General features: G+C 43.9%; 1 protein-coding gene across 3 annotated transcripts; it reads right to left on the minus strand.

Annotated features, from left to right (window-relative positions):
* Nucleotides 1-219: 219 nt before the first annotated feature.
* On the minus strand, nucleotides 220-26858 carry COG4 (component of oligomeric golgi complex 4). Of its 3 annotated transcripts, none has more exons than XM_057711295.1 (19): nucleotides 26666-26858; nucleotides 24623-24705; nucleotides 23811-23925; nucleotides 21473-21647; nucleotides 20399-20592; nucleotides 18886-18991; nucleotides 18206-18363; nucleotides 17417-17475; nucleotides 14060-14193; nucleotides 11452-11570; nucleotides 10712-10878; nucleotides 9745-9910; nucleotides 5725-5787; nucleotides 3029-3145; nucleotides 2324-2416; nucleotides 1691-1774; nucleotides 1384-1485; nucleotides 1005-1133; nucleotides 220-784 (listed from the first exon to the last, which is right to left on the minus strand). In XM_057711295.1, the coding sequence occupies exons 1-19, from the start codon at nucleotides 26834-26836 to the stop codon at nucleotides 650-652; spliced, it is 2370 nt and encodes a 789-aa protein (XP_057567278.1). In that variant the 5' UTR covers nucleotides 26837-26858; the 3' UTR covers nucleotides 220-649. The 3 variants fall into 3 exon arrangements, with proteins under 3 accessions (XP_057567278.1, XP_057567281.1, XP_057567279.1); XM_057711298.1 differs by having other exon boundaries at nucleotides 223-784; nucleotides 24651-24705; nucleotides 26691-26827; XM_057711296.1 differs by having other exon boundaries at nucleotides 223-784; nucleotides 26691-26827.
* Between the last annotated feature and the right edge of the window lie 102 nt (nucleotides 26859-26960).

The following is a 26960-nucleotide window of genomic DNA, read 5'->3' on the forward strand; positions in this document are numbered from 1 at the left end:
AGCAATTCCCACTTCCCCTGGCACTGTGGGTAACTGGCCCTGAGATGATCCAGCTTCTGGTGCTGAGGGCTCAAGAGGGGATGAAGGTCCGGGATTGGATGAGACACCTGTTACCCTGTGGGTCTTGGTGGTGGCCATGTGCTGCTCTGGGTGTGGGAGGAAGCTGAGGGTTTAGGCTTTTGCCTTCACATTTTGAGTGCAACTGGTGGACCTGTCTTGCCCTGTAGCATCCAGCCCTTCCTGGAAACAGCACACTTGCATCTCTTCAAGGAGTGTCTTTATTTAGGGTGATCATAAACATCACAGCCTCTCCTCGAAGTAAACCTAATTTCTTAGGTCCCCAGATAAACCCAAGTCTTTTAGGACTGGCAGGGAGACAGCTCATTTCTGCAGTGTCCAAGGACAAGAGAATGACCACTCATACAGAAGACTGGCCTGCCCTGGCTTTCCCACCTAATTAGGAGCCAAGGGGGATCTACCTCACTTGGTGGGGAGAGAGTGTCCCCCAAAGCACCCCAATGGGTCTCACAACAGAGCAGACTGAGTCGAGGCCTTGTTTCCCTGCTGCCAGCAGTGGAACAGTCTGGGCTGTGACCCCTTAGGGAATGGGCCCCTAAGTGTGATGGGCCAGGTGAGCTCACCCTGGCAGCTACAGGCGTAGCCTCTTGATGTCCTCGCTGCGGAAGTCTATGCGCAGAGCCAGCACCTGGCGTACTTCAGCAGGAGTGAGGCGCCATGTCAACGGGCCGGAGTTGGCGCCCCAGTAATCTAGGATCTCTGTCACCTACAGGGAAGAACAGAAAAAGTCAGCAAGGAGGGGCTAACCTGAGAGAAGGCCTTGGGTCCCAGCAGAGGCAGAGCAGGAATGCCCAGGAAGAAGGTGGCCTGCAGGGCTGGGCTACTGGTTGAGACTGGGTTTTGAGGGAGTGGCAGAGATTCAAACTTTGTCTCTGCCTCTCTTTCCAGTCACCTTTCCCTGGCTAGGCCAAGGGAGCCCCACATACCCGCTCCAGATTAAGGATCGTGGCCATCTGGGAGAGCCGGGCAAACTTGTCTCGGATGGTCCAGGTGGTCACCGTGGTGAGGTAGGCAATGAGTGACCTCAGCTCCTTGTCAAACTGCAGACCACCCAGCTGCAAGGGAACAGGAGCCCGGTTACTGTTCAAGGCCTGGCTCTCTGGCCAAGCAGAACTGCCCCCAGTTTTGCTCAGTGCTGGGCTGCAAGGCCAGCTGGGCCTCAGATTGTGCCTCAGTTGACTCCACTGCCTCAGGGCAGGACTGAGCCTAGATATGCAGGCCCTGGGGGTAGCATACAGAGAGAACACACTTGTGTTCCTTAGAGGGAAAACAACAGAGCAGGGGCCTATGCTCCCTTGACGTTACCCGGTTGAACGTGGACTTCAGCACCACTTTCTCCAACTCAACTGCAACAAGGCTGGTCATGAGGCTGGTCAGGCTGTCACAGATGACTGGGGACAGGCCGGCCTGCACACAGAGGTTAGACATCAGCGGCAGTCCCACCTCACCCCTCTGCCTCCACAGAAGTCTTTCTCCTGTGGGAGTGTTTCTACAGCCTGGGGCTTGGAAGGGCTTCCAGGGTTCCCAGCAGGACTGCAATGAGAAGCCTCAGGCTGCTGATTTGGGCAGAAGTGGGTAATTCTATAGGCTGGTCCCGAGAGCCCCTGCTCACCTTGAACTCTGCCATTTGCTGCTCCAGATTAAGGATGAACTGTTGTACCCAAGGGTCGTTGGCCTCATAGTCATTGAATTCTTCCTATTGTCAGGAAGCAAGGTGGATCACCAGGGGCATCTCTAAGGACCATTCACCCTCACCCCACTTCTGCCCCTCTAAGAAAACAGCTCCTATAGCTTATGACTCATCCAGCCTAAAACCAGCTTAAAACCATGCTGGCAGAAACTGCTGCTGTTTCTGCATCACACTTCTGACCCTGGGCTGCAGCAGTGGCCGATGCAATATGGTAAAGCTCCAGGCAATTTATTCCCTCTTGCATCTCATGTTACACAGGAATGAAAAGATCAGGCTAGGAAAAAAAGCTCCCAAGTCTATAAGATGTGGGGCAAAAAGAGCCTCAATAAAACAGAATGCGTCAGGTCAAGGCAAGTTCCCTTTAGATGTCTTTCAGAGCCCTCTGACTGCAGGAACAACCTGTTTCTGGGAGGAACCTAGCCTTCGAGGGTGAGGGAAGTGGGCCTGAGAAATATGTAAGGTCTAGTCTGTTCAGACAGCTCTACTGCTCTCCAGCTGGGGGCCGGGGAATGAGGGGTAAGCCTGGGCTTGATGGCTGTCTGTGGGCAGGCTGACCTCCTCGATGTTGTGGGAGACAGAGAGAAAGGTGTTGATCCAAGGCTGCACCTGCGGCTTGATGGCTGTGCTGTTTAGCTCTGTCAGCCCTTCCTGTAGGACAAGGCAGAGATGCATCAGACACAGAAGGCACGTGCCCCCATCCCTTCCCTTTCTCCTGCTTCATCCATCCTTTGACCATCAGGGCATCCTTCCAGCTCTGAGGCTTTTCTACAGGCCCTGTCTGAAGTCTAACAGAGATAATGCTAATCAAAGAGTCCAGGAACAACCTGTTCCTTTCCAGATATATTCTGATTCAGGTCAGGGCCAGAGATGAGGCCATGGGGTTGGTCTATTAAATCAAAAGAAGAGATTTCTGAGTGCCTGGTACTAGGCAGCACCTTTGGCTAAGGCCAATCAGATCTAAGTGCCCACGTGGTTCCATTTCCTCTAAGCACCCTTCTGAGGGCTCTAGGCACTGTGGAGGCCAAGTGGAGATTCCAGAGGACTGGGATGCCAGCTTGTCAATGTGACAGCTGTACTGCTGAAAAACCTTTAGTCTTCAGGGGACTTGCATAAGTTCAGTGTCTTGCAGCCTGCTCCCTCATGCCTTCTCCCCCCAACCCCCATTTCCTTATATGCATGGAGCCCATGATAAGCCAGTAACAATGTTCTCAGAGTGAGACATAGGCCACGGATCCAGTCAGCAGTTAACCTGGGACTTACCTGCAAGAGGTCTCGGAATTTGTTGGACACGGCAGCCAAGTCAGAAAGGCAGCTGTCAAACTTGGCCTGGGCCTGCTCCCCTCCAATGCCTTGGCTGAACAGCTTGGTGCAGTCACTCTACGGGAGAACACCCAGCCATCAGGCCTCTGAGCACGCCTGGGCCATGGGCGTGTGGGGAGGGCAAAGAGGAGGTCAACATGCAACCAGCCATTTCTCCTATTCCAGCCTTCTCTGGGAGCAGCTCTGGTCAATCCAAGGCAAGAACCCTGGCTGGGGTTTAGGAAACCTGGATTCAATCCTGTAGCTAGCCACTTGGCTCCCACTTCCCTTTTTGTAATATGAGGATATTGGTGTCAGGGGGTGTGAGTAAGAAATACAAATATCAGAAGTTTTTCATAGCTTTAGGGTTAGACCTTCCTGGCTTCAAATTGTGTCTCAGCCGTGTATTAGCTGAGTGACCTTGGTCAAGTGATATAAAGCTTCTGAGCTTTAATTTCCCTGTCCATAAAATGGGAACACATTCCTGCTGCCATGGTGGTTGTGAGAGTTGGATGAGACGACGCACAAAGTGCTTAGCCCAGTGCTTGGAATGCAGTAAGCACCAAGGAGACATTAGCTATTGTAATAGGTTCTGCTTTGGCAATAATTTGTTCTGGCTTCCTGGGGATATTGTCATGACCAAAGCTAAGATTTAAGTGCTTACTGTGTGCCAGGCCCAGTTTTAAGCACTTTACTTTTATTAATTAAAGTACCTTTCTTATGGAGTAGGTACTGTTATTATCCCTACTGAATAGATGAGGAAATTAAGGCACAGAGAAGTTAATAACTTGCCTAAAGCCACACAGCAGTAAGTTGTGAAGCTGGGATTCAAGCTGGGAATTATGGCTCCAGAGCACCTGTTCCTAATCCCACACTAAGGCCTGGCTGTAGAGAACATCACAGAGGAAGCTGCTGTGGGTTGCCAGAAGCTGCCCGCATTTCCTATAGCCTCCTAACAATTGGTGCTATTTTGGCTACAGTAGGAGCAGCTGTGAAGAAGAGTTGCAAAGGGACTGATCTAGCAGGGAGAGGTCCTCGGTCCCCTTGGCAGCTCCCATACTATCTTTAACTAGCCTTTTAACCTCATCTGTTAAATGGAGATCATAACACCTGACCTGCCTATCTCAAAGGACTGCTTATGGGGTTGAGAAAGAATACACGTGAAATGCAAACCTAAGGGGGAGGATTTATGGGAATTGTTTTTTCAGCTCTTTGCTACCTTTCTTTTCATTCACTTGGCTAATTCTGCTGGCTCAGTTCTGAATTCCTACCATTTCCCAAAAATCTGCTTCAAAATCCAACAGCCTAATTAACATTAAGGAAAAAGTCAGGAATGCAATCTAACATGCCATGACAAAAACAATAATGACAGCTACCTTGTTGACCACTTACTACGTGAGAGACACTATGCTACTGGTACTTCGTGAATGTTGCTCTTCTTCTATTCCATTTTAAGGTCTCTTTGGGGTGAATTCCTAATCTGGTCCAGTAATACTGTAAACTCCCACCTGACTGCTCTCTCCGGGATCCCCTCAGGAACCGTCTGCTCCTAGGCCCTCTTCCGCCCAGCCCTAAAGCCAACACCCAGCACCAGCCTCAGCGCTGAGCCCCATGCTTCTGTAGCCAAGCATCTTTTGTGGCATCAGTGCCTGCTGGGGAGGCAGGACTCTGGCTCCCCTCCTCTCCCAGCGGCAGAGTTTGGGGGTGAGGAGAGTTGGGCTCTTCATTTTCTAATACTTAACAATGCTCCATGCTGTTATGTATAACTACTAACACAATCATCAACTACCACTGCATGCCACTCACATACCAGGTGCTTTATATTCTCGTTCAATTCTCACAACAAACCTGTGGGGCAGAGACCGTCCCCTGTTTACAAAAAAGGAAACTGAGGCTCAGGGGAGTTGGAGAACTTGCCTCAGGCCACACAACTGGTCAGTGGTCAAGTGGAGACTTGAACTCAGGGGTATCTGATTTCCAAGCCCAAGCAATTTCCACTATATTATATGGCGTTCCTTCAAACAATCCTAACAGCAACTGGCTCTGTACAGGGTTAAGTGAACCCTATATCATCGTTTTTTTTTTTTTTTTTGCCACACCATGTGGCTTGCAGGATCTTAGTTCCCCAACCAGGGATGGAACCCGTACCCTCGGCAGTGAAAGTACAGAGTCCTAACCACTGGACCGCCAGGGAATTCCCCTCATATCATCTTAATCTCAAAATTTATAGAGGACTTTATCACTTTTATAAAGTGCTTTCGATCCTGTTTTTTGGGTTTTGGTTTTTCTTTTTAATGAGGCCACCCAACAAACCCAAAGCAGGGCACCATGGAGATCTGTATCTTGTTTCATAGATTAGAGAACTGAGGCTCAGGGAGTTAAGGGATTTGTCCAAGGTCACATGCCAAGTATGTGCTGGAAGAGCTAATCTGAATTCTGATCTCCCAACTCACGGGTCAGAGCTCTTCCCAGAGTTCAGAGATGCCCTGCTTCCATATCAATCACTAATGAATCCCCTTGAGTGCTCTGAAAAAGAGCTAGCTCACTGCCAGGGAATGCCACGTCCTCCACCAGGAGGAGTGCACAGGGCTCACACTCATAAGGGAGGCCTGGGGAGGCTGCAGCTGCTGAAAGCTGATAGGTAATTTCCCCTGTACCTCCAGTGTCTTCTTCAAAGTGGAGATGTTTTCACTGCAGACTTCCACATTGTTTAGGGTCACCTGGGAGGCAAGGATAGAAGAATGTGACTTCCTGCTCACTGTTATTTGTACTCACTCCAAGGCTAGACTGGCTGACAGCTGCATTCCTGAGGCTCAGGGCAGCTAAGGCCCACCCAGAGCACTGTCATCAGGCAGGGGCTTCAGATCTCAGCAGGCAGAATGGTGAATCAGGGTCGCCCTTTCTCTTGGGGCTGACAGGAAGAGGCAGCAAAGCCATCTGACCTCAGAGGAAGTGACCCAAGGTTTCAGGTCTTTTTGTTCCGTGTTTAGGCATGCAAGTCTGGGAGAGGTCCTGGGGCTCCAAACCTCCAAGCCCGGGTCAGTGATGCAAAGGCTGGCATTAATTGAAGAAATGCTTCCTGAGAGCCTGCCACCTATGAGGTATTTTCTCAACCATTAGTTCTTTGGCTCTGCCAAAAACCATCTGCAAAACAAGTATAGTTGACCCTTGAACAACGCAGGGGTTAGGGGTGCAGTCAAAATTCAGCATTAAATTATACTTGGCCCTCCCTATCTGCATCTGTAGATTCGACTAACTATGAATTGTGTAGTGCTGTAGTATTTACCAATGAAAAAAGTCCACATATAAGTGGACCTGTGCAGTTCAAACCTGTGTTGTTCAAGAGTCAACTGTATTATCAAGCCAGCTCACAGGTAGAAACAAGACTCCTAAGTAGGTGAAATGATTCACCAAGGTCAGTCAACGTTTGATTCAGCAAATATGGAAAGTGCCCACTATGTGCCAGGCATTGTTCTAGGTATCTGGAAGAAAGCAGTTAGACAAAATCCACACCCTCGCAGAGTTTACATTCCAGAAGGGAAGTCGATAATAAATAAATGTCAGGTAGTGATAAATGCCACGAGGAAAAATAAAGCAGGGTGGGAGGACAGCAATTCAGAGAATGACAGGCCACAACACTAGAACCAGGATGAGAATTTAGGTCTCCCCACTCTAGGCCAAGGGCTCCTTCCTTCATAACTCAATGGCCTTATGAGCTTGGTGCAGAAACACCAATCATAAAAAGCAGCACATGACAAAAGTGATAATTAAGGTAAAAACTGCTATGGCCATTTACAGGAAAGAAACAGTGTTTTGGTCTGAGGTATTCCAGGAAACTCCATGGCAGAGTCGGTAACTGAGAGGAACTTAAAAGGCTGGAACATAATTCTGGAGAGAAGGCTGAGTACATTTCTCCACCCCCACTGGCCTCCTCTAGTCCACTGTCCTGTTTCATAGTATCTTAATGGTACTTAGGATTATCTGATATTGTCTTGTTTGTTTCTTGTTTGCCTGTCTCACTAGAATGAGGCCTCCATGAAGCCAGGGATCTAGTCTGTCTTCTCTACAGCTGTATCTCTGGCACAGCACTGTCCAAGAGAACTTTCTTGATGGTGGCAATGTTCTAAATCTGAACTGTCTAGTACAGTAGCAATAGCCATGTGTGGCTACTTAGCACTTGAAATGTGGCTGGTGCAACTCAGGAACTAGATTTTTAAAGTTAAATTTAAATAGCCACACCATAAATTGAGCAGCACAGCTCAAAAACCTAGAACAGTGCCTGATATATAGAAGCTTCTCAATAAATATTTGTTGAATGAATGAGTGAGTGAATGATTGTCTTCTGGAGAAAGGATAACATAAGCAAATGCAGAGTGGCAGAAAATCCCAGGAGAGTCAGTGCACAGACATGTGCAGGGAAATGGCAAGAGGTGGAGCTGCAGAGATGGGTGAAGTCAGACTGGCATTTGGGTGCTATGCTGTCCTGGACAAGAGGGTGGCAGTGAGGATTATTTAAAACGGGTGAATGCCACATGAGCATAGCTGTGGTTCGGGCATACTAATCTAGAGGCTGCATGTGGGAGAAATTAGATTTTGAGAAGATCACATTGCCTCCAAACTCGTGTGCTGGGGCCATGGCCAGGAAGGCTGAGGTGAGGAAGAGAGGAGCTAATATTTCAAGAGATGAGTCAGAAACCTCAAGACTTCAGGGAGAAAGAAGAATCTTAAAACCCCAGGGACTGAGATTAGGATGTCCCTCTTGTCTTCCACAAGAATACTGCCCTTGTCAGTGTCCTGCAGTCAATACTGAAGGATCAAGCTGCTGAGAGTGCTGCTAAGACCGCTTGCATGGTGGATGGATGAGACTTGAGGCTTTTCATCAGAATGCCACAGCATAAGGCCACTAACATCACAAGCTTCCAGAGAAATAACTGCACTGTCATGACAGCTCAAGGATGAAGGCCACAACATAAATGTTTCCAAGGCATCTGAGGGCATACGAAAAATCTGTCACAAAGGAAAAATGGATCTGGGTTCAAATGGTATTGATTTCAAAGTTTCCTTGTACTGACAGTCCTTGTAAGCATGGATTCACTGGGCTTATCCTCAGCTCATGGTGAATGATGTATCAGTACTGTTGGGAAATTCATCTTGACAGCCAGATGAATCAAGGTGACATAAGAAATAGGCCCTGCAGTGGGAGTGATGACATTTTAAGTACTCGGCATCAGGAAAACTAGAAAACTGTCACCAAGCATTTAGCATCACCTTTTCTTGTTGGCCTTATCTTCTGGGCCCTCAAACAATGAAGCTGTCTGAATGGGAGCAGTGAATGTGTGAACACACAGCAGCCACCCTCCTGGGGACTTGTGGAGCCAAGGGATTGAAAACAGGACTAGAATGACAGAATGGATCAGATTTGGGAGGCCTTCAATAAACTATCAGGCAAAGATGTCTAGTTTTGATGTGGTAGGTAGCAAGAACTCATTTCTGAGTAGAGAAATCAAAGAATGAAAGTAAGTTCTATAACAAATGAAACAGAATGCAAACAAAGTGAAAAATTAAGTCCGTTCATGATCATGTGAAGCTGGTTGCCAGAAATTTTGGCAAAGTTCTCCAAAGGCACCATATTTCAGAGGCAATAATTTCTTGGAGTTGATCCTCTTTTTTGGCAACAACTATGACATCCTAAATCGACAGAACCCATGCTCAGGGAAAATATTTTCAATGACAAGGAGGAAGTAGGGTTTCCTAAACAGACTTCATTGGATACATCTGAGGACTAATTACTGTGGGCTCCCCTGCATAGGGACAAGCACATTTAAGCTTCTGTCTCTGAAAGCAACATCTTAACTCTTTTGGTGTTACAGGCCCCTTTAAGAATGATAAAAGCTAAGGACCTTGCTTCCAGAAAAAAACACGTATACATTTTTGCATCCTACCCCTGGGTGTTCAGAGACCCCATCTGTGGACTGCTGACTGAGAACTCTGCCATTGGGTGTCTCCTTCAGGCTCTGAACCCCAGCAGCCAAGACGACTCAGAGCCTGGCCAATGTGGGGGTGGAGCAGAATGACCTCTGACAGCACTGTACCCACACATGCCCAGACAGCATGTGCCCAAAAGGCCTGATCACAGGCCCAGGACTCATCTGCATTCTTTCTGGCTCATCACAAATTGGTTGTTACCCTGTGTAAATCCTTTCATGCTTCTCCTTCCCCAGCTGTCACATAACCGCTAAGACTGTCATTCTGGGTAGTAGGGCTTTAAGAAGGTCACTTTTCTGAGGAAGCTGAAAGCCTAAGTGTGCTAGAAAAGCAGCCCCCACCCATGCTGTGGGACGTCCTCAGAGAAGTAGCCTGGGGGCCTGACACACATGTAATCCAAGCTTGATACTCAGCAGAGCCCCTGAACAGCTGGGCAGTACTCTTGGAATGAGCTCTGGGGGAGAGCTGAGGCGCCCAGCCCTCCAGGCAGGGAACAGTGCATGTCCTGGCTCGGGCTGCTCTGAAATAGGTCCCTGGGTAAGAAATGGTTTTAGAACCTTCTAGGAGGAGCTTTCCTTCCACATAGACACTGAAGGAAAAGTCTCCAGTTGAATGCTGGTTATACTGTGGCTTAGAGGTCATAGTTTAACCTCTGAGATACTGACCAACTCCCAACCTGTGGGGCTACCTACCAGGAAGGACAGCTTGGCCTCGTCAGTGCTCTCAATGCCTTTAGTGTCAAATTTGCCCTGCTGGAGGCTGCTGTGCATGATGTTCACAGCGCTTGTCACCCCGCGCTGGATGTCCTGTAAGGTGGTGGCTGGGAAGCCCATCCGCAGCTTGTTACACAGAACGTCCCTGGGGGGCAGAATGGCATATGAGAATTGACAGCACTCAACCTGGCCTCAGTTCGGCAGCACCAGAGGGCTCACTACCCTGACCCAGCAGCATGAGCTGCTTTTCTGGGGAATAACCAGTCCTTGAGATCACCGTAGGAGACCCTGAGCAGCCAAGGTATGAGAGGCCAACACCCTCTCAAAGGCACTGATGTGACAAGAACACACAGAGGAGACTGGCCAATTCTTGACTCTCTATGAGGCTTTCACTTAACGCCACTGAGCTCCAACAAATTCAAGAGGAGGCACTACAGCTTAGTGAAAGACAGTACCATGCAAGAGTTGAGAGAATAGGTTTGGAAAGTCAGACTCTATATTCTACCATTTATGAGATGTGTGATCTCCCTGAGCCCCAGTTTCCTCATCTACAAAAGAGAGCTAATGGTTCCTACCTCATGGGCTCACTATTAGGACCAAACATGAGCAGGAAATTAGCACAGTGCCTGGCCTCTAGCAATGGTAACTATCATTGTTAATATTACCAACTACTGCCTTCATCTGAGCCACCTGTTCTCTTTTGTAGGTCTGAGGGCCAGTAACTCCTTCAATCTAGTCCAGAGAACACAGATTTGGCCATAAGATATCTAGTTGTTGTACAACTGCCTGGAGTCAAGGATGCTGTGCTACGGATAGGAGCTTATATCCTGTGTAGAGCTGAACTACAATCGTAAGAAAAAAAAGGAAGAAACAAAATGGGCCTCAGGAATCAATCACAACTAGGACCTTTTTGCCTCCTAGAAAGCAGAAAGAATATTAGCTGTACCTGAAGTCAGACTCCAGCTCTGTGGTGGCGAGGTTGATCATGGCGCAGAGACAGTCGATGCTGGAGCTCGAAAGAGCCCGCCCAATGCACTTCTTAACAATGTAGAAGACATCATCCACCATGCTGGATGTCAACTGGCCCTTCTCATAGGTGTCCAGGGCCACAGCCTACCCAAAAGGCAAAGCACCCAGTAAGGGTCCCAGTTCTGTATGTCACAGTTCTAGATGGTTCTGGAACAGGGAACAGGCCCTGGCTCTGCTCCCCTTTCTGTACCTTGTCCATGTTTTACCCAACATAGCTTATTCTGGTCACAGCTTGGTGTGGCTCCTCCTTGCCAAAACAGCTCACTTCCCTACTGATCACCATGTTAGGAAATTAAGTATTTAGGGCATTTGCCTTGGGGACATCTGTTACATGGGATGTAAGACAGCAGGCGAGGCCCTTCTTCCCTAAGGCTCCTTACCCACATACCTCCAGGGAGGCAGGCAGGCTCACTCAGGGGCTGAGGTGTTCCTTTGCGATCCTTGGGAAAGAAGTCCCAGCTGGGTCCATGAAGAGCCTGATCACTCCAAAGATGCCCTCTAACCATTCAAAGCAGTACGCTCAGTCTGCATGCAAGGGTATTCTCAAAGCAGGACCAAGAGATATGACATGCCTTGGCCATTCCCTTCATCTGGCTTCTTAAACAGGAAGACCCCATTCTTAGACCCCATTTCCAAGGGATGTGTTCTCTGTCTTACCTTGTTGACAGTCTCCCTCATGAAGTATTCCTCCATGGTAATATATAGCCCAATTAGCTCCTGCATGGTACAGCTCAGTAGGCAGTTATTGAGGAGTTTGTCCAGGCACTTCTGGTGCTCTAGGAGACAGCCAAGAAAAGAATACTCACTCTTCTTCCCCAAGGGAAATAGATCATTTTTTTCAGGTCCCTTTCTAGTCTCAGTTCCAAATCTATACATAATTTACATGGTAATAATCACAGTACTGATATAATTTTATATTCTGCTTAAAAATTATATCACAAATATTTCAATGTTTCTACAAAGCTTAGGTTTTCTTTTTAGCTTTCTTTTTTAAAAAGTTCATTTATGTTTACTCAGTACAATTTACTTGATCACCTTACAATTTACTTTTATGCACTGCAGCTGCATCTGTCAGATTCCATCTTGTTCCAGATGACCAGAGAGAGAGTTTTCAGACCTCACTGGCCAAATAAAATCTCTACAATTTACTTTTTTTTAAATAAATTTATTCATTCATTTATTTATTTAGGCTACATTGGGTCTTTGTTGCTGTGTGTGGGCTTTCTCTAGTTGCAGAGAGTTGTGGTGCGCGGGCTTCTCACTGTAGTGGCTTCTCTTGTTGCGGAACATGGGCTCTAGGTGTGCAGGCTCAGTAGTTGTGGCACATGGGCTTAGTTGCTCTGCGGCACGTGGGATCTTCCTGGACCAGGGATTGAACCCATGTCCCCTGCATTTGCAGGCAGATTCTTAACCACTGCACCACCAGGGAAGTCCCAGCTTACTTATTTTTAATGGCTGTGTAGTATCTTATCATGTAGAGAGTCTGTTTTTAGACATCAGGGTTATTTCCAAACATTCTGCCATTATTAGAGATAACTGGAAATTTAAGTAGTTGGAGATTTTAGTTGATATTATTGTACAAAGAACTTTTTACTTCTTTTCCATTATTTCCTTAGAAGTAATTAGTAAGACTCAAAAGATGTAAGTTTCCAAAGCCAAACACTAAAATATATTGTGTACAGAACATTTCATTCTCTAACCAGTGCTGTCCAACAGAATTTTCTGTGATGATGGAAATGTTCTGTATCTGTTGTCTGATATAGTACTGCTATTAAGTACTTGAAATGTGATTAACATGATTGAGGAACTGAATTTTTAACTTTATTTAGTACATCTTTATTGGAGTATTAATTTTATTTAATCTTAATTAAATTTAAATAGTCACATGTGGTTTGTGGCTACTGTATTAAACAGCACAACTCTGAACATACATGGTCATTATTAATAGCAATAAGCACCAAACACTGCCTGCCAATGCCAGGACACGCGTTTGAGCCCTGATCGGGGAGGATCCCACATGCTGTGGAGCAACTAAGCCTGTGTGCCACAACTACTGAGCCTGTGTGCCACAACTACTGAAGCCCTCGCACCTAGAGCCTGTGCTCTGCAACAAGAGAAGCCCCCACTCTCTGCAACGAGAGAAAGCCCAGGCAGAAACGAAGACCCAATGCAGCCAATAAATAAATTAAAACAAACAAACAAATGAACAAACAAACAAACCCCCATCAATTCAGGGAACTCCCTGGCAGTCCAGTGGTTAGGACTCCGTGCTTCTACTGCAAGGGGCATGGGTTTGGTCCCTGGTTGGGGAATGAAGATCCTGTAAGCCACCCAGCATGGCCAGAAAACAAACAAAAAAACAAACAAAAAACCCCAGCCCACCCAGGTCATATAAATAATTCCCTTGCCATGTATTATTGGTACAAGCAATGAAGAATGCCGCAGATGTTGGATCAGTTTCAGGTCTCCAGGGAATCCTGCATATACTCAACCAGCAGGTATTAAACGGTATTCCTTTTTTTTTTAAAGAACTTTTATTGAGATATAATTGACATACAATAAACTGCATATTAAATGGTATTCTTAAAAATCTGGAGAGTCAATTTGTCAGTGAAAAAGGCCTATGGCACACCTTTTTATTCAACATATTTATCCCCTGAAAAACTGACGAGGAACTGGGAGGCTGAGGGAGGAACTGAAAGGCTTTCTTTATACCATTGTACTCTTCTTGTATACTCTTTATACTACATGCTCTTTTCTCAATATTATACCTCAATACTATGGGGTGTAATTTATATATGTATATGTACAATTCAATTATTTTTTTTTAGTAACTTTATAGTTTTGTAACAATAGCCACAATCCGGTTTTAGAATATTCCTATCACTCCTTAATGTTCCCTCATGAAATTATGTGTATTTTTAAATTCTACCTATCATGTGCACATATCACCTACTTAAGCACCAATCCTTAAATCTGAGCTGGTGAGGAAGCATGGTCTGAGGAAAAGAGCAGAGGAAAATCATTGAACCAGTCTTGTCTTTAGCTTTCCTCATCTGTAAAATGATTAGATGGCCTCAAAGACCCAGTCCAAGTCTAAAATCTGGTAAGTCTAGATTTCCTTCTGGGAGTCAATTTGTCCACCGACCCCAAGAGACCAATAAGCCTCAATTACTTCCTTATTAAAAGAGCTGTGACTTAACTGTTATAAAACAGAGCCAACTATACCCCAACCCATCCAGAGAACATGGGGAATGCCTTTTACCTTGTTTTACTTCTTCTGAGGCCATGGAGTCCCCCACCTCAAAATCTGAGCTGATCCTTTTCCTGAGGAAGCGTAAGTACAGCTCACTTCGGGCATTCATCAGGGTAACCTCAGTCAGGATAGGATCCAGTTCCCTGAGACACATGGAGCGGGAAGAATAAGCAGGACACTGGATTTCTTCAGATAGAGCTATAGGGCAAACATAGTCCCAAACTCCCCCTCCCCCTGGGCCCAGAAGGATCAGCTCTGCCAGATGGTCCTCCTGGCTCTGCTGGTCCAATTATAATCAGAGACAGCTGTCAACCACATAACCCATTTACATGTTTCACCTGAATTATTCACCCTCTAAAATCCTGCCAGGGTTAAATAAAAGACTGGGAGATGGGGCTTCCCTGAAGGCGCAGTGGTTAAGAATCTGCCTGCCCACTATTCACAACAGCCAGGACATGGAAGCAACCTAAATGTCCCTCAACAGATGAATGGATAAAGAAGATGTGGTACATACATACAATGGAATATTACTCAGCTGTAAAAAGCAATGAAACTGGGACATTTTTAGAGGCATGGATGGACCTAGAGACTGTCATACAGAGTGAAGTGAGTCAGAAAGAGAAAAACAAATATTGTATATTAACACATATATGTGGACTATAGAAAAATGGTACAAATCAACTGGTTTGCAAGGCAGAAATAGAGACACATATGTAGAGAACAAACATATGGATACCAAGTGGGGAAAGCGGGGAGGGTTGGGAGGGGGAATGAATTGGGAGATTAGGATACCAAACTGTACACTCTAAATATATGCAGTTAATTGTAAAAAATAAAAAGTTAAAAAAAAAAAAAAGCATCTGCCTGCCAATGCAGGGGACACAGGTTCGAGCCCTGGGCCGGGAAGATCCCACGTGCCACGGATTATTAAGCCCGTGTACCACAACTACTGAGCCTGTGCTCTAGAGCCTGCAAGCCACAACTACTGAAGCCTGCGCGCCTAGAGCCCATGCTCTGCAACAAGAGCAGCACCACTCACCACACCTAGAGAAAGCCCGAGTGCAGCAATGGAAACCCAATGCAGCCAATGAATAAATAAATAGATAGATAAATAAATAAATAAAATTTAAAACAGAACAGAAATTGATTGTTTAAAAAAAAGAGAGACTGGGAGATGTATTTCTGTTAGTGGTTTGAGTAAAAATTATCTATGCTTCATGTGAAAGAAATCACACTTCCCTAACTCCTCATGCAGCTGAGGGGGGATTTTTTAGGATACATCCTTAAACTGTGTCCCATATCCATTCACCTATCCAGATGAATAGCCAAAACAATCTTGGAAAAATAAATTTGGAGGACTCACACATTCCAATTTTAAAACTTACTACAAAGCTATAGCAAACAAGACAGTGTGGTTTTACTGGCATAAGAATAGACATACAGATTCACTAAGAGTCCAGAAATCTTGACATTTATGGTCAACTGATTTCCAACAAGAATGCTAAGGCAATTCAATGAAGAAAGAATAGTCTTTTCAACAAATTGTGCTGGGATAACAAATATGCACATTACAAAGAATGAAGTTGATCCCCTCCCTCACATTATAGACAAAATTAACTCATTTTCCACACTGAAGTCCAAGAGATCTTTTCAAAACATAAATCTGGTCATATTGTAATCTTACGATTTCCACAGCTCTTAGGATACAAGACACTGAATAGCCTGACTCTAACAACCTCACCAGATTTATCTCACATCCGGCTCTCTCCAACTCTCTGCACTTCAGCTATACTGGCCTTCTTTGGGTTTTTCAAATACACAGGGTCTTTGTACATTCTTTCCCTGCTCTATCTTGAAGATATTTCACCTCTTTCCCCACCCCCCTTATTTATTTATTTATTTATGGCTGCGTTGGGTTCTTAGTTGTTGTGCATGGGGCTTTCTCTAGTTGTGGCAAGCACGGGCTACTCTTCGTTGCAGTGTGAGGGCTTCTCATTCGCTTGGCTTCTCTTGTTGTGGAGCATGGGTTCTGGTGCACAGGCTTCAGTAGTTGCAGCACACAGGCTCAGTAGTTGTGGCTCGAAGGCTCTAGAGCACAGGTTCAGTAGTTGTGGCACACGGGCTTAGCTGCTCCGAGGCACGTGGGATCTTCCCGGACCAGGGCTCAAAGCAGTGTCCCCTGTGTTGGCAGGCAGATTCTTAACCACTGCGCCACCCAGGAAGCCCCACACTTCACCTCTTATTCCTGTTTACTCCTTCCATGCCGTGCGGCACATGGGATCTTATTTCCCTGATCAGGGATGGAACCCGTGCCTCCTGCATTGGGAGTGTGGTGTCAACCACTGGACCACCAGGGAAGTCCCCCTATTTACCCTTAAACTCTCAGATCTAAAGTCATTTCCTCAGGATTTTTTTCCTTGAACTTCATCAGCTTAGGTTACATCCCTTTATTACATGCTTCCCTTACTCTATGCTTAGTATATTATAATAGTTAACAGCACCAGCTCTAGACTCAAACTGCTTGGATTCTATTCCTGGCTCTGCCACTTTCTAGTTGAACAACCTTGGGCAAGTCACTTAACCTCTCCAGGCTTCAGCTTCCTCATCTGTAAAAAGTGTTTATGGACTATAATAAACACAGTGATTCCAACTGGGGGTGACTTTACCTCCCAGGGTACATTTGGCAGTGTCTGGGGATATCACGCTACCAGCATATAGTGAGTAGAGACCAGAGATGCTGCTAAACATTTTACAATGCAAAGGTAGTTCTCCACAAGAAAGAAATTATCCAGCCAAAATGCCAATAGTACAGAGGCTGAGAAACCCTGGGTTAAATGATTTAATATTTGTTAAATGCTTAGAACAATGTCTGGCAGATAGTACACACTATATACATGTTAGCTATTATTACTTGTCTACTTTATAGACCACAGATGCCACAAAGAAAGAATTACATCTGTTTTGCTCACTTTGCTTTCTGACATATCCCCAGTACCAAGGACCAGTGTCTGTCACATATGTGTTCAGTAAAAATTTGTTGATTGAATGAATACACTTTTATGTTTGGAACTTCTTTTAATAAGCATATGTTACTTTTATTAATAAAAAGTGAAAGTTAAAAATTCTAGGATAGTTGTTACCTTTGGGGGTGGAGAGTCACTTTGGGGACTTGGAAAGTATTGGTAATAATCTTTACAAAACACAAATATGTTATACATATGCTTTTGTTTTATGCTATATTCCATTTTAAAAAAAGTCATAGATAGAGTATTTTTAAAACATAAACCACGTTGTAAGAGAGCAGTCTCTGATGACACCTGATTACCAATTCAAACTGCTATGGACTGAAGAAAAGAGGATTATTACCTTGGTTCTATTTTTTCTGATGTAGAATTTCTCATCAAGCTGTTCTGGACATGCCGGAACTGCAACATACCACAGAAATGAGAATGCTCTTCCCCTCCCTCCTTCTATCTGCCCCTTGCTGATCACTCCAAACTTCTAGCATAAGCATGTTTAGGTTTAGTTTGTTTAACAGACAAGCCAGAAGTAGTCTCTCAGGATGAGGAGCCAAAGATTTACTTCTGATTTATATGCTAAATATTAACCTCTATTATCGTACTTATAAGTGATGCTAGTGGTATTCCAATGGATTACTATCTAGAGTCTCCTAGAGTTCTAGAAATAAAATTGTATGGGGCCACTCCTATTTCTAAGTCCTACTCTTACTTTATCTGCCCAAAGGAATGGAAAAACGAAGTTCTGAAAAAGCAAATGTTACCTTTAGCACTTAAGGCACAAAGGAGAAATCTGAGACAAATTACTTAACACTAAAAAGGACCTTAAGAAGTAAAATTCTCAATAAATCACTATAAAGCACTGCTGCACATTCTGTGATCGAGAGGTGGTCTAATGTTTACTGTGTTCCTTTTAGGAAGCCCTTTCTAGTTCCTTCTCAGTCTTGTATTTGAGGCCATCATTATCTTGACAACACCTCAAGTCCAGAGTAAGCTGGTGAGAGGCAAAATGAAGGCCAGTCTGCATTTGGCATTTTTCTCCTAGCTGTACCTTTTTTCACTCCCCTCCCCAATTTATTCTATTCAGTGTCGCTGGCTAATGCTGCTTCTAAATCACCTATAAGCTTCCCCTGCTTACCTGTTGGTGATAGTCCCTCTGCTTGATGAACTTGTCTACCACCTTTTCCACCTGTTTATCACATTCCACCTGCAGATATTTTATCAGGGTATAAAGTCTCCCTGGGCCATAATAGGTTTCCACTATTGGTTGATGGGTCTCCACAATTCGGGCAATTCCTAAAAAGGAGAAAGTGAGAGGGTTGGATTCCAAATATTCTTCCCACAAGATAAACTCCTTTCTTCCATGCAGGACTGACCTGGGGTCTAACTCAACCCTTTTTGGCTATTTTATTTCCCAAAATGAACACAAATGGTTCTCGTCAGTGCTCGGAGTTGCTAAGCAAATCTGTTAAATATGTACAGTGCTTGGTAAACCAGCAGGTATCTGATAAATTACACTGATAATTTCTACAGGAGCATCTTGGGAAATGAACATCACTCTTCCCAGTCATTTATTTTTGGGTTAAATTCACTCTCAGAGTTTGGGTCTCGAGGACCAGGGAGAATCAAAGCATCTGAGAGACGCTAACTAATCTCTGCTAATCAGACACTGAATTTGGAAGTTAATTCTCCAATAACACAACACATACCAAACCACAGGATTAAAGTAAAGGCATCAGGCTAGTGAGGAGAAAAGAAAAGCTAGTGATGTAGGTGTTAGAAGTGTCTCCAGTCTCCTGAGAGTGGGAAAAGGCTTGCCTTCAAACAGAAGAGTGAGTGTATCTGCAAAGATGACTGCAGCTCTTCGATCACTCATGTCTGTCCCTAGAACCAACAGTAGGTTCTCCTCAGCTTTACTGGCCACCTGAAAAAGTAGAAAATCCACATGTATTTCTTAGACCAAAGGCTAGCCTCAGTTTTTCAAAAAGACCAACCATTGGCTTTCTTTTTCCCTTGATGCTTGAAAGTCTAGACAGCACAGAGGAACGTCCCTTGGGGGCTCTGGGTTGTCTGGGCCTCAGGGAAGACAAAGAACTTAACATAGTGGTTAACTCTTCTTCCATTCAGAGGTATAAATAATGCTTTCCTTTTTTTTGATAGTATCTACAGTCATTAAACTGGGGAGAGAGTCCCAAGTTTCAATCATTGTTTCAAAGTATAACTCAAAGTTATTATTAATGGTGCTTTGTTGAGCAGGGCAAGGAATCTGGGTACTTGGAAGGGACTTTTAAGGGATTAACAGTAGAAGCCATTTCCAGGTTTCAGATGGCAAAATACTGATAAAAAAAATGCTGATAAAAAAGTACCATAAAGTTATATCTTATTTACTTTTAGTTAATTAATTTTTAGAATGGGTAAAACACAAACATTCAAAAGAAACAGAGGAGTGTTTGGTGAAAAGTAGTTCTTCCTCTTACCTACGTCTCTTGGTCTCCTAAGTCTCCTCTTGAGAGGTGACCACTGTTAACCATTCCAAAAATATCCTATGTTTAAATAAGCATACATTTTTACTGCCACTCCCTTCATTTTAAACATGAATGACAACATACTGTTATTTAACTTTACCAACCACGTTAGAGAGTAAAATGTATCAGCATGTACGAAACTATCTCATTTTTCTTAATAGCAAAATAATGTTCCATTATACAGAATTGGGGGTGGGGTGGGGACAGGATGCACTATGACATATAGTTAAAAAATAACAACAACCCTGGGCACACATGCCTACTGATGTTTGCTTCTCTCCATCTAAGGTTGGCAGGGAAGGCGAGCTGAGACTAACCGAAGCCTGTTTCTTTTTCAGTTTTAACCTTAAGCGACCTCACCTGCTTCATCTCAATTTTTGAGATCCAAGCCTGGGTTTTTTTTTTTTTTCCTCCCAAGTCTTATTTTGAGACTCAAGCCTGGTTATGAAGTCTTAAAACCACTAACCAACTTCTCTGAATGCTCTTAAAAGAACCCAGTCCCTGGTTGACAGCTTGGAAAGGGTGACTCAACTTAGAGAATTTGCATTTTAATTTTCCTGTACTTTCACTTGGTATGCTGGAAATAAATGCACATCAGCAGATGTCCAGGCCGTGCCTGGTACACGCTAGATGGACAACAGGTAGGTGCTGAATAAATGTATGCATCCAGCCCTGCCAGGATACCACAGAAAAGGGGAGTCAAATCCAGACGTAAAAAATTATCTGCAGAAAATGGATGCATCCAGTGCCCTAATTTGTAGGCAGAGAACTGTACCCTTATCCTGCCAAGCCATCAGGGGCCATACCTGCTTGCAAAGGTATTCTGAGAACTTGCTTAGTCCCTCCTCATGCAAACCCAGCAGTGGGAAGATCTTAAAGAAGCGCTCCACCTGGGGCAGATCCCCTTCCTTAGTGGCAATGGCAAATTTCTCTGTGACAATGGCTTTGAGACGCTGCTCAGCTTCCTGCAGCAATTTCAGGTTGGCATCAATCATACTGCCTGCACAATGGGGAGAAAATGAGAATTAATGTAAAGAATGGTACTATGTCTGGTATACGCCATCTGGTCTGCACATTCCAAAAATATGTATTGGGCACTTTGTGTAAGATGCTGTAGTAGCAATATGGATGATTAAGAGATGAATCAGCCACGATCCTACTGTCACAGAAGTTACAATCAACTGAAAGAAATAAGATTTATGCACAAATAACTATAATAAAATTCAGTGTATGATAAGTGTCATAAGAAAGGTGCACACAAGTCACATTTCTGGTTGAAGCAGTCAGAAAAGGCTTCCTAGAGATGATATTCCATCTCTCAAAGGTGGGCAGGATTTTGATACCTCAGTAGGGGAACATAAATTCCAGGCAAGGGGAATGAAATGAGCAGAGGATTAGAAACAGAAAGATGAAGAGTATTTGCAGGTCATTGCAAGCAGCACATATCCGGTGTATAGAGGAACTCAATAAATATGTGCACAGTGAATGGATGCATGAGTGAATAGCGTGAAATAAGGCTAGAAAGACAGAGTGGGTCGAGATCATGGAAGGCCCAGAATATCAAGCTAAACATTTAATTTTCATTTTATAAGCAGGCAATATGGTCAAATGTAAAGAACCAACTGGTCGAAGGCACAGTAGTTGTGGTTTCAGTTTTCTTGTCCATAAAATAGAAATAACAACCTCTGCCCTGCGATGGCCTAGGACCTGTACAGGGTCTAGTACCAGACAAGGAAATTTCCTAACAGATGCCCTTTTGCTGGTTGAGACTGCCTAGTTCAGATTACAGATGCTCATAACTAAATTAGAAATTACAGATGTTTAAACTAGATTACAGATGCTTATAACTAAACTACAAATCAATAGTTTGGGATGCCAACCTTCTTTGCCCTGTCGGCTGAGCTCAATGACTGACTTGTCCAGGCACAAGTAGCGATGAATGTGGGCTGCAGCCTGCTCATAATCTTCATTTCTCAAAGCAGTCTGAACTCCATCCATGCAGAACTTCAGGTCCAAGATGTCATCAGCTCTCTGAATGGCTTGATAGAGGCGATTCTGCAAAGAGACTTCGTACTTAGAAACAATGTCCTATTCTTTCAAAAATATCTCTCAAGGAGGTAGGGAGTTTCAGGGGCTGAAACTGATTAACCAGAGGTCCTTTTCAGCTTTCACTGGTAAATTAAAAAAACACCACCACTATCACTCACAAAACTTGTTGACAATAGTCAATACTACTGATGGGTATCACACACTTTCATTTATTTGATTGACTGGGTCATTTATTTTAATGGAAGCAGGAATGTATTTATATTTGGCTTATACTATAAAATTTATAACACAATCAAAATGTATTTGACATTTTGGGGACCTGACATTGTAAACCAAGTAATAAAGTATGCGAAATATGTGGAAAGTATTTTTGTCTTAAAGAAGCAAGAACATTTTAAAAAACTTTAATATGTGAGTTTGTAGCTGTGTGGCTATAATGGTAAAGTATTGTGGCAGAATCTGAACAAATAGATAGGGAAGAGTTATGCTATTTCACAGGGGCAATCTGAGGCTGAGACTGACTTGTTCAAGAACCCAGATCCTGTGCTGTTCAATATAGCAGCCATGAACCACCTGTGGCTACTGAGTGCTTGAAATGTGACTCGTCTATGAGGAGTTCTCTGGTGATCTAGTGGTTAGGATTTGGTGCTTTCATGGCAGTGGGCCAGGTTCAATTCCTGGTCAAGAACTAAGAACCTGCAAGCTGCACGGTGAGGCCAAAAAAAATTAAAATAAAATAAAAGTAAAAACTTAGGGACTTCCCTGGTGGTGCAGTGGTTAAGAATCCGCCTGCCAATGCAGGGGACATGGGTTCAATCCCTGGTCCAGGAAAATCCCACATGCCGTGGAGCAACTAAGCCTATGTGCCACAACTATCGAGCTTGTGCTCTAGACCCCGCGAGCCACAACTATTGAGCCCACACACTGCAACTACTGAAGCCTGCATGCCTAGAGCCCATGCTCCACAACAAGAGAAGCCACTGCACTGAGAAGCCCGAGCACTGCAACGAAGAGTAGCCCCCACTCTCTGCAACTAGAGAAAGTCTACACTACAACAAAGACCCAATGCAATAAAAAAAAGTTTATTAAAAAAATAAAATAAAAACTTCAAAAAAAAGAGGTACAAATACGGGAATAAAATGTATCTTTATAAAAAAAGAAAGGAAAGAAATATGACTAGTCCAAATTAAGATGTATATGTGTAAAATACACACTGGATTTCAAAGAGTTAGCACAAAATAGGGTAAAACATCTCATTAACACCATTTTATAGTAATTTCCGATATAATGGGTTAAACAAATATTACTTTTATTATTTACTTATTTATTTATATTTTATTTTATTTTAATCTTTTGGCCACACCATACGGCATGTAGGATCTTAGTTCCCCAACCAGGGATCAAACCTGCACCCCCTGCACTGGCAGCTCAGAGTCCTAACCACTGGACCGCCAGGGAAGTCCACAAATGTTATTTTTAAATTATTAAAATTTTCACTTATTTCTGTTTTGCTTTTTAAAAATTGTCACTGGGAAATTTTAAATCACATGTGGGGTTCATATTAGATTTCTTCTTTTCCAATCTGAATGACTTTTATTTCAATTTCTTGCCCAACTGGCTAGAACTTCCAGTACAATGTTGAAGAGAAGCAGCAAGAGCTAACATCCTTGTTTTGTTCCTGATCTTGGGGAGAAGCACCCAGTCTTTCACCAATAAGTATGATATTAGCTGTGGGTTTTTCATAGATGCCCTTTATCAAGTTGAGAAAGTTTCTTCTATTCCAAGTTTGCTGAGTGTTTTTATCAAAAGGGGTGTTGAATTTTGTCAAAGACTTTTTTTGAGTCTCTGAGATGATCATGTGGTTTTCCTACTTTATTCTCTTGGTATGGTGTATTACATTAATTGATTTTCAGTGGCTAAACCAACCTAGCATGCCTAAGATAAATCCCACTTGGTCGTATAGTCTTTGGATTTGATTTGCTAGTGTTTTTGAGGATTTGTATGTCTATATTCATAACAGCTGTTGGTCTGGAGTTTTTTTATGATATCTTTGTCTGGTTTTGATATCTTGCATTAGCTTTCTATTGGATGGCGCTGCTCTAATTTCTAATGTGGTAGCTTCTCTACTGCCCTTTACTAACTCAAATCTCAAAAGCTCAATGGGATTACCTTGGCCAGGTCAAGCTGACGGACTTTGCTGGACACATTCTCAGCCAGGTTGCAGGTAAAGGTGATCATTCCAGCCAACTGCTTTGCATCTCCTTCAATCAACTGCAGGCTGGGACTGGAGACACACATTATCAGCACACATATCCACAGAGGCAGACAGTAGAAGAGATGGAAAAATTTTTTTGTAGATGGAGACTGTCTTCTTTTGTACCTCCCTACAACTCTTAGCTCCATTCATTCTATTCACAGCTTTTTCTCAAGAATGTTTTATTGAAAACTCACACCTATACTTAATAGTAAACTAATTTCAGTAACTACTAAAGACACCCCTAAATAGGTACTCACAAAGAACTAAAATGCAGATTCTCCCAATTGCTAAGTGAGCATAAAATGCACTAACCAACAATCTAAGAGGATGATGAAATCAAAGAGCAATTTTTATGACTAGAAAATATATAAAATCTGTAAAAAAAAGGGCTTCTCAAACTTGAGCCATACATCAGAACCACTTGGTATGCACGTTAAGCTAGAGATTCTAAGGCCCTACCCCCAGAGTTTCTGGTGTAGTAGGTTTGGGGTGAGGCCCCCAAATTTGCATTTCTAACAAGTTTCCAAATGATGTTGATACCTGCTGGTCCAAGGACACTTTGAGAACAACTTAACTATACCCTTAGGTATTCACTTTACCTGGAGGTAATGCTCCTTTTCAATTCAAACTCAACTTGTGTCGTATAACAGAAAGTTAGGAAAAATGCTTTCTTCAGTGGACCCTGATGGAATTAACAATAGCTCCTGCTGAGAGGAAGACTCACCCCATCCGGTGGAGAGTGACCATTTTACCTTCAATGGTGTTTTGCTGCTCTAAAAGAGCATCCAGCTCTCTCTCCACTACTTTCTGAAACACAGAGAAACATCCTGTCATTAGCATGGTCAGAAGGAACCTTAAGAGTTACCTAATGTAACCACTTAGCTGAAGGGTAAATCCCATTTCAAATGTCTTCTTTCCTCTCACTAAGCTCCCCTAGGACTTTAACAAAGAATACTTCATTTTTGCACTTATATTACATAATAATTGTTACCTTATATATACCTTATTCCATATAGGAGATGAACACAAAAAACGGAGAACTAAACTTTTATTCAATTTCATTAGCATAGTGCGTAACACAGGAAGGCATTTAAAATGTAACGGCTCAATTAAACAAATATAACTTCTCAAGTGGCAGTTATAAAAAGTCTCTTCTAGTGTATAGTCAGTACCCAGAAGCGATAAATATAATTCTCTCAACCAAGTCATTTACTGCATTATCTTAACTAACGTAACCTTTTCACGCTTGAGTTTCTTCGTCTGTAAAACAGGGATAGTAATATATACCCCATATGGCTGCTGTGAGCCAAACAAGATGACACATATAAAGTGCTTAACGTAGCATGTGGTGTATGGCTCAACAACAGCCATTAGTATTAGCTATACATTTCTATTAAAATAGTCCAATAGGGGATTTCCCTGGTGGCACAGTGGTTAAGAATCCGCCCGCAAATGCAGAGGACACGGGTTCAATCCCTGGCCTGGGAAGATCCCACATGCTGCGGAGCCATATGCCTGTGTGCCACAGCTGCTTAACCTGCACTCTAGAGCCTGCTAGCCACAACTATTGAGCCCGCATGCCTAGAGCCAAAGCTCCACAATAAGAGAAGCCACTGCACTGAAAAGACCATGTACCGCAATGAAGAGTAGCCCCCAATCGCCACAACTAGAGAAAACGCACGGGCTGCAACTAAGACTCAACCCCCTCCCAGCCCCCAAAAAGAAAAACAGTCCAGTAGGATCCAAAGGAAAACTTGACCCGACAATCAGCAAATACAAATACAAAACTAATATTGTCCTGTCTGTAAGATGGACTTAATTTTCCCCCCAAAGTATTAACTCAATGAATGCAAGCTTAGTACTAAACTTTATAAAGAACATCTTGCTGAAAAACGTATTAGAAACTGCTACAGTTGCTGTAATTTAATATTATATTTGAAAATTTTTAAAACATCAATGCCCACCCTGCTCCAGGCTGAAACTGCCTTTTGTGCTCAATCTTAATAAAAGTTAGGTTTAGGAAACAGCTACTAAACTTTTAGATAAGAGCTTAGATCCTTCTTCTGACTGGCAAGGAACCCAAGTGGCATTCAAAAATGTATTGTCATCATCAAGTCGCACGGAAAAGTGAAGACTGCTGCAAGGACTCTTCGACAGGAATATAGCCCACGCCCCTCATCTGACACCATGCAGGAGTAGGTACAAGAGATGAAGTGACTTGTCCAAGATTACACAGTTGTGCATGAGTCTTAAAATCTCAAGCTTCTATAAAGCCCTGCATTTAACTGAAACACCCCCAAATCATTTCCCACAGGAAGAAGTCTTAAAACGCTACGTTTACTTGCAAGGATCTCTCGCTTAAATGAGATAATGGGGTAGAAATATTTCCTAACTTTCAAATTCCTAAGCCGTTGCAAGAGAGCCTTTATTCTTATTTTGAAAAGCAAGCGAGTCGGCGCATACCCGGAAGTCTAACTTTAGCGAAGAAACCTAGCGATTAAGGGCGGGGAAATCTATAGAGGTGGGGTGGTGGGGTGGGGCAGATTTCCTAGGTAACAGGAAAACATGCTTGGGGGGCATCAGACTGAGTAAACAGAAATGTCAGGTCGCCCCAACTACGCTCAACTACACGCTTGCTTTTCGAATAGATGCTTTTTTGTTTCCTAGGCAAGAAGAGAACTTCCCACAGCCCGGATTTCCCAAGACTAACGGCTCCTAGGCCCACTGCCCCTGCATCCTCCTGGAAAAAGAAGCTCAGCCCCCCCACCTCCTCGCCGCAGAGCCGTTCGTACACAGCCTCCAGCTCCTGCAGCTCGGTCAGCGAGCGAATGAGCTCGGTGGAGATTTCGGAGCTGCTGCCTCCTCCCACCCCGTCAGGCTGCGGAGGCACCCCTGACAGTTTCTGAGGGGACTCGAGGTCTGCCATCTTGGTCCCCATTCCTCGCTTCCGGCCCCGCGAGGCCCCCTCCTCGTTGGCGGGCGACGTCCTTGGGGCTGCCCACAGCAGTGCCCAATGAATTTGTGGGTTTTTTTTTCAAAGTCTAGTTTAAGAGGTCAATTCA

The sequence above is a fragment of the Hippopotamus amphibius genome, chromosome 16 (assembly GCF_030028045.1).
Source record: "Hippopotamus amphibius kiboko isolate mHipAmp2 chromosome 16, mHipAmp2.hap2, whole genome shotgun sequence".
NCBI lineage: Eukaryota > Metazoa > Chordata > Mammalia > Artiodactyla > Hippopotamidae > Hippopotamus > Hippopotamus amphibius.

Coding starts and splice junctions, on each gene's coding strand:
- COG4 (XM_057711295.1), bottom strand. CDS start 26,836: ATGGGGACCAAGATGGCAGACCTCGAGTCCCCTCAGAAACTGTCAGGG. Junction 17,476..18,205: donor AGAGGGACTATCACCAACAG/GTAAGCAGGGGA, acceptor GGTATGTTGCAG/TTCCGGCATGTCCAGAACAG. Junction 11,571..14,059: donor CTCAGAAGAAGTAAAACAAG/GTAAAAGGCATT, acceptor GCTGTCTCCTAG/AGCACCAGAAGTGCCTGGAC.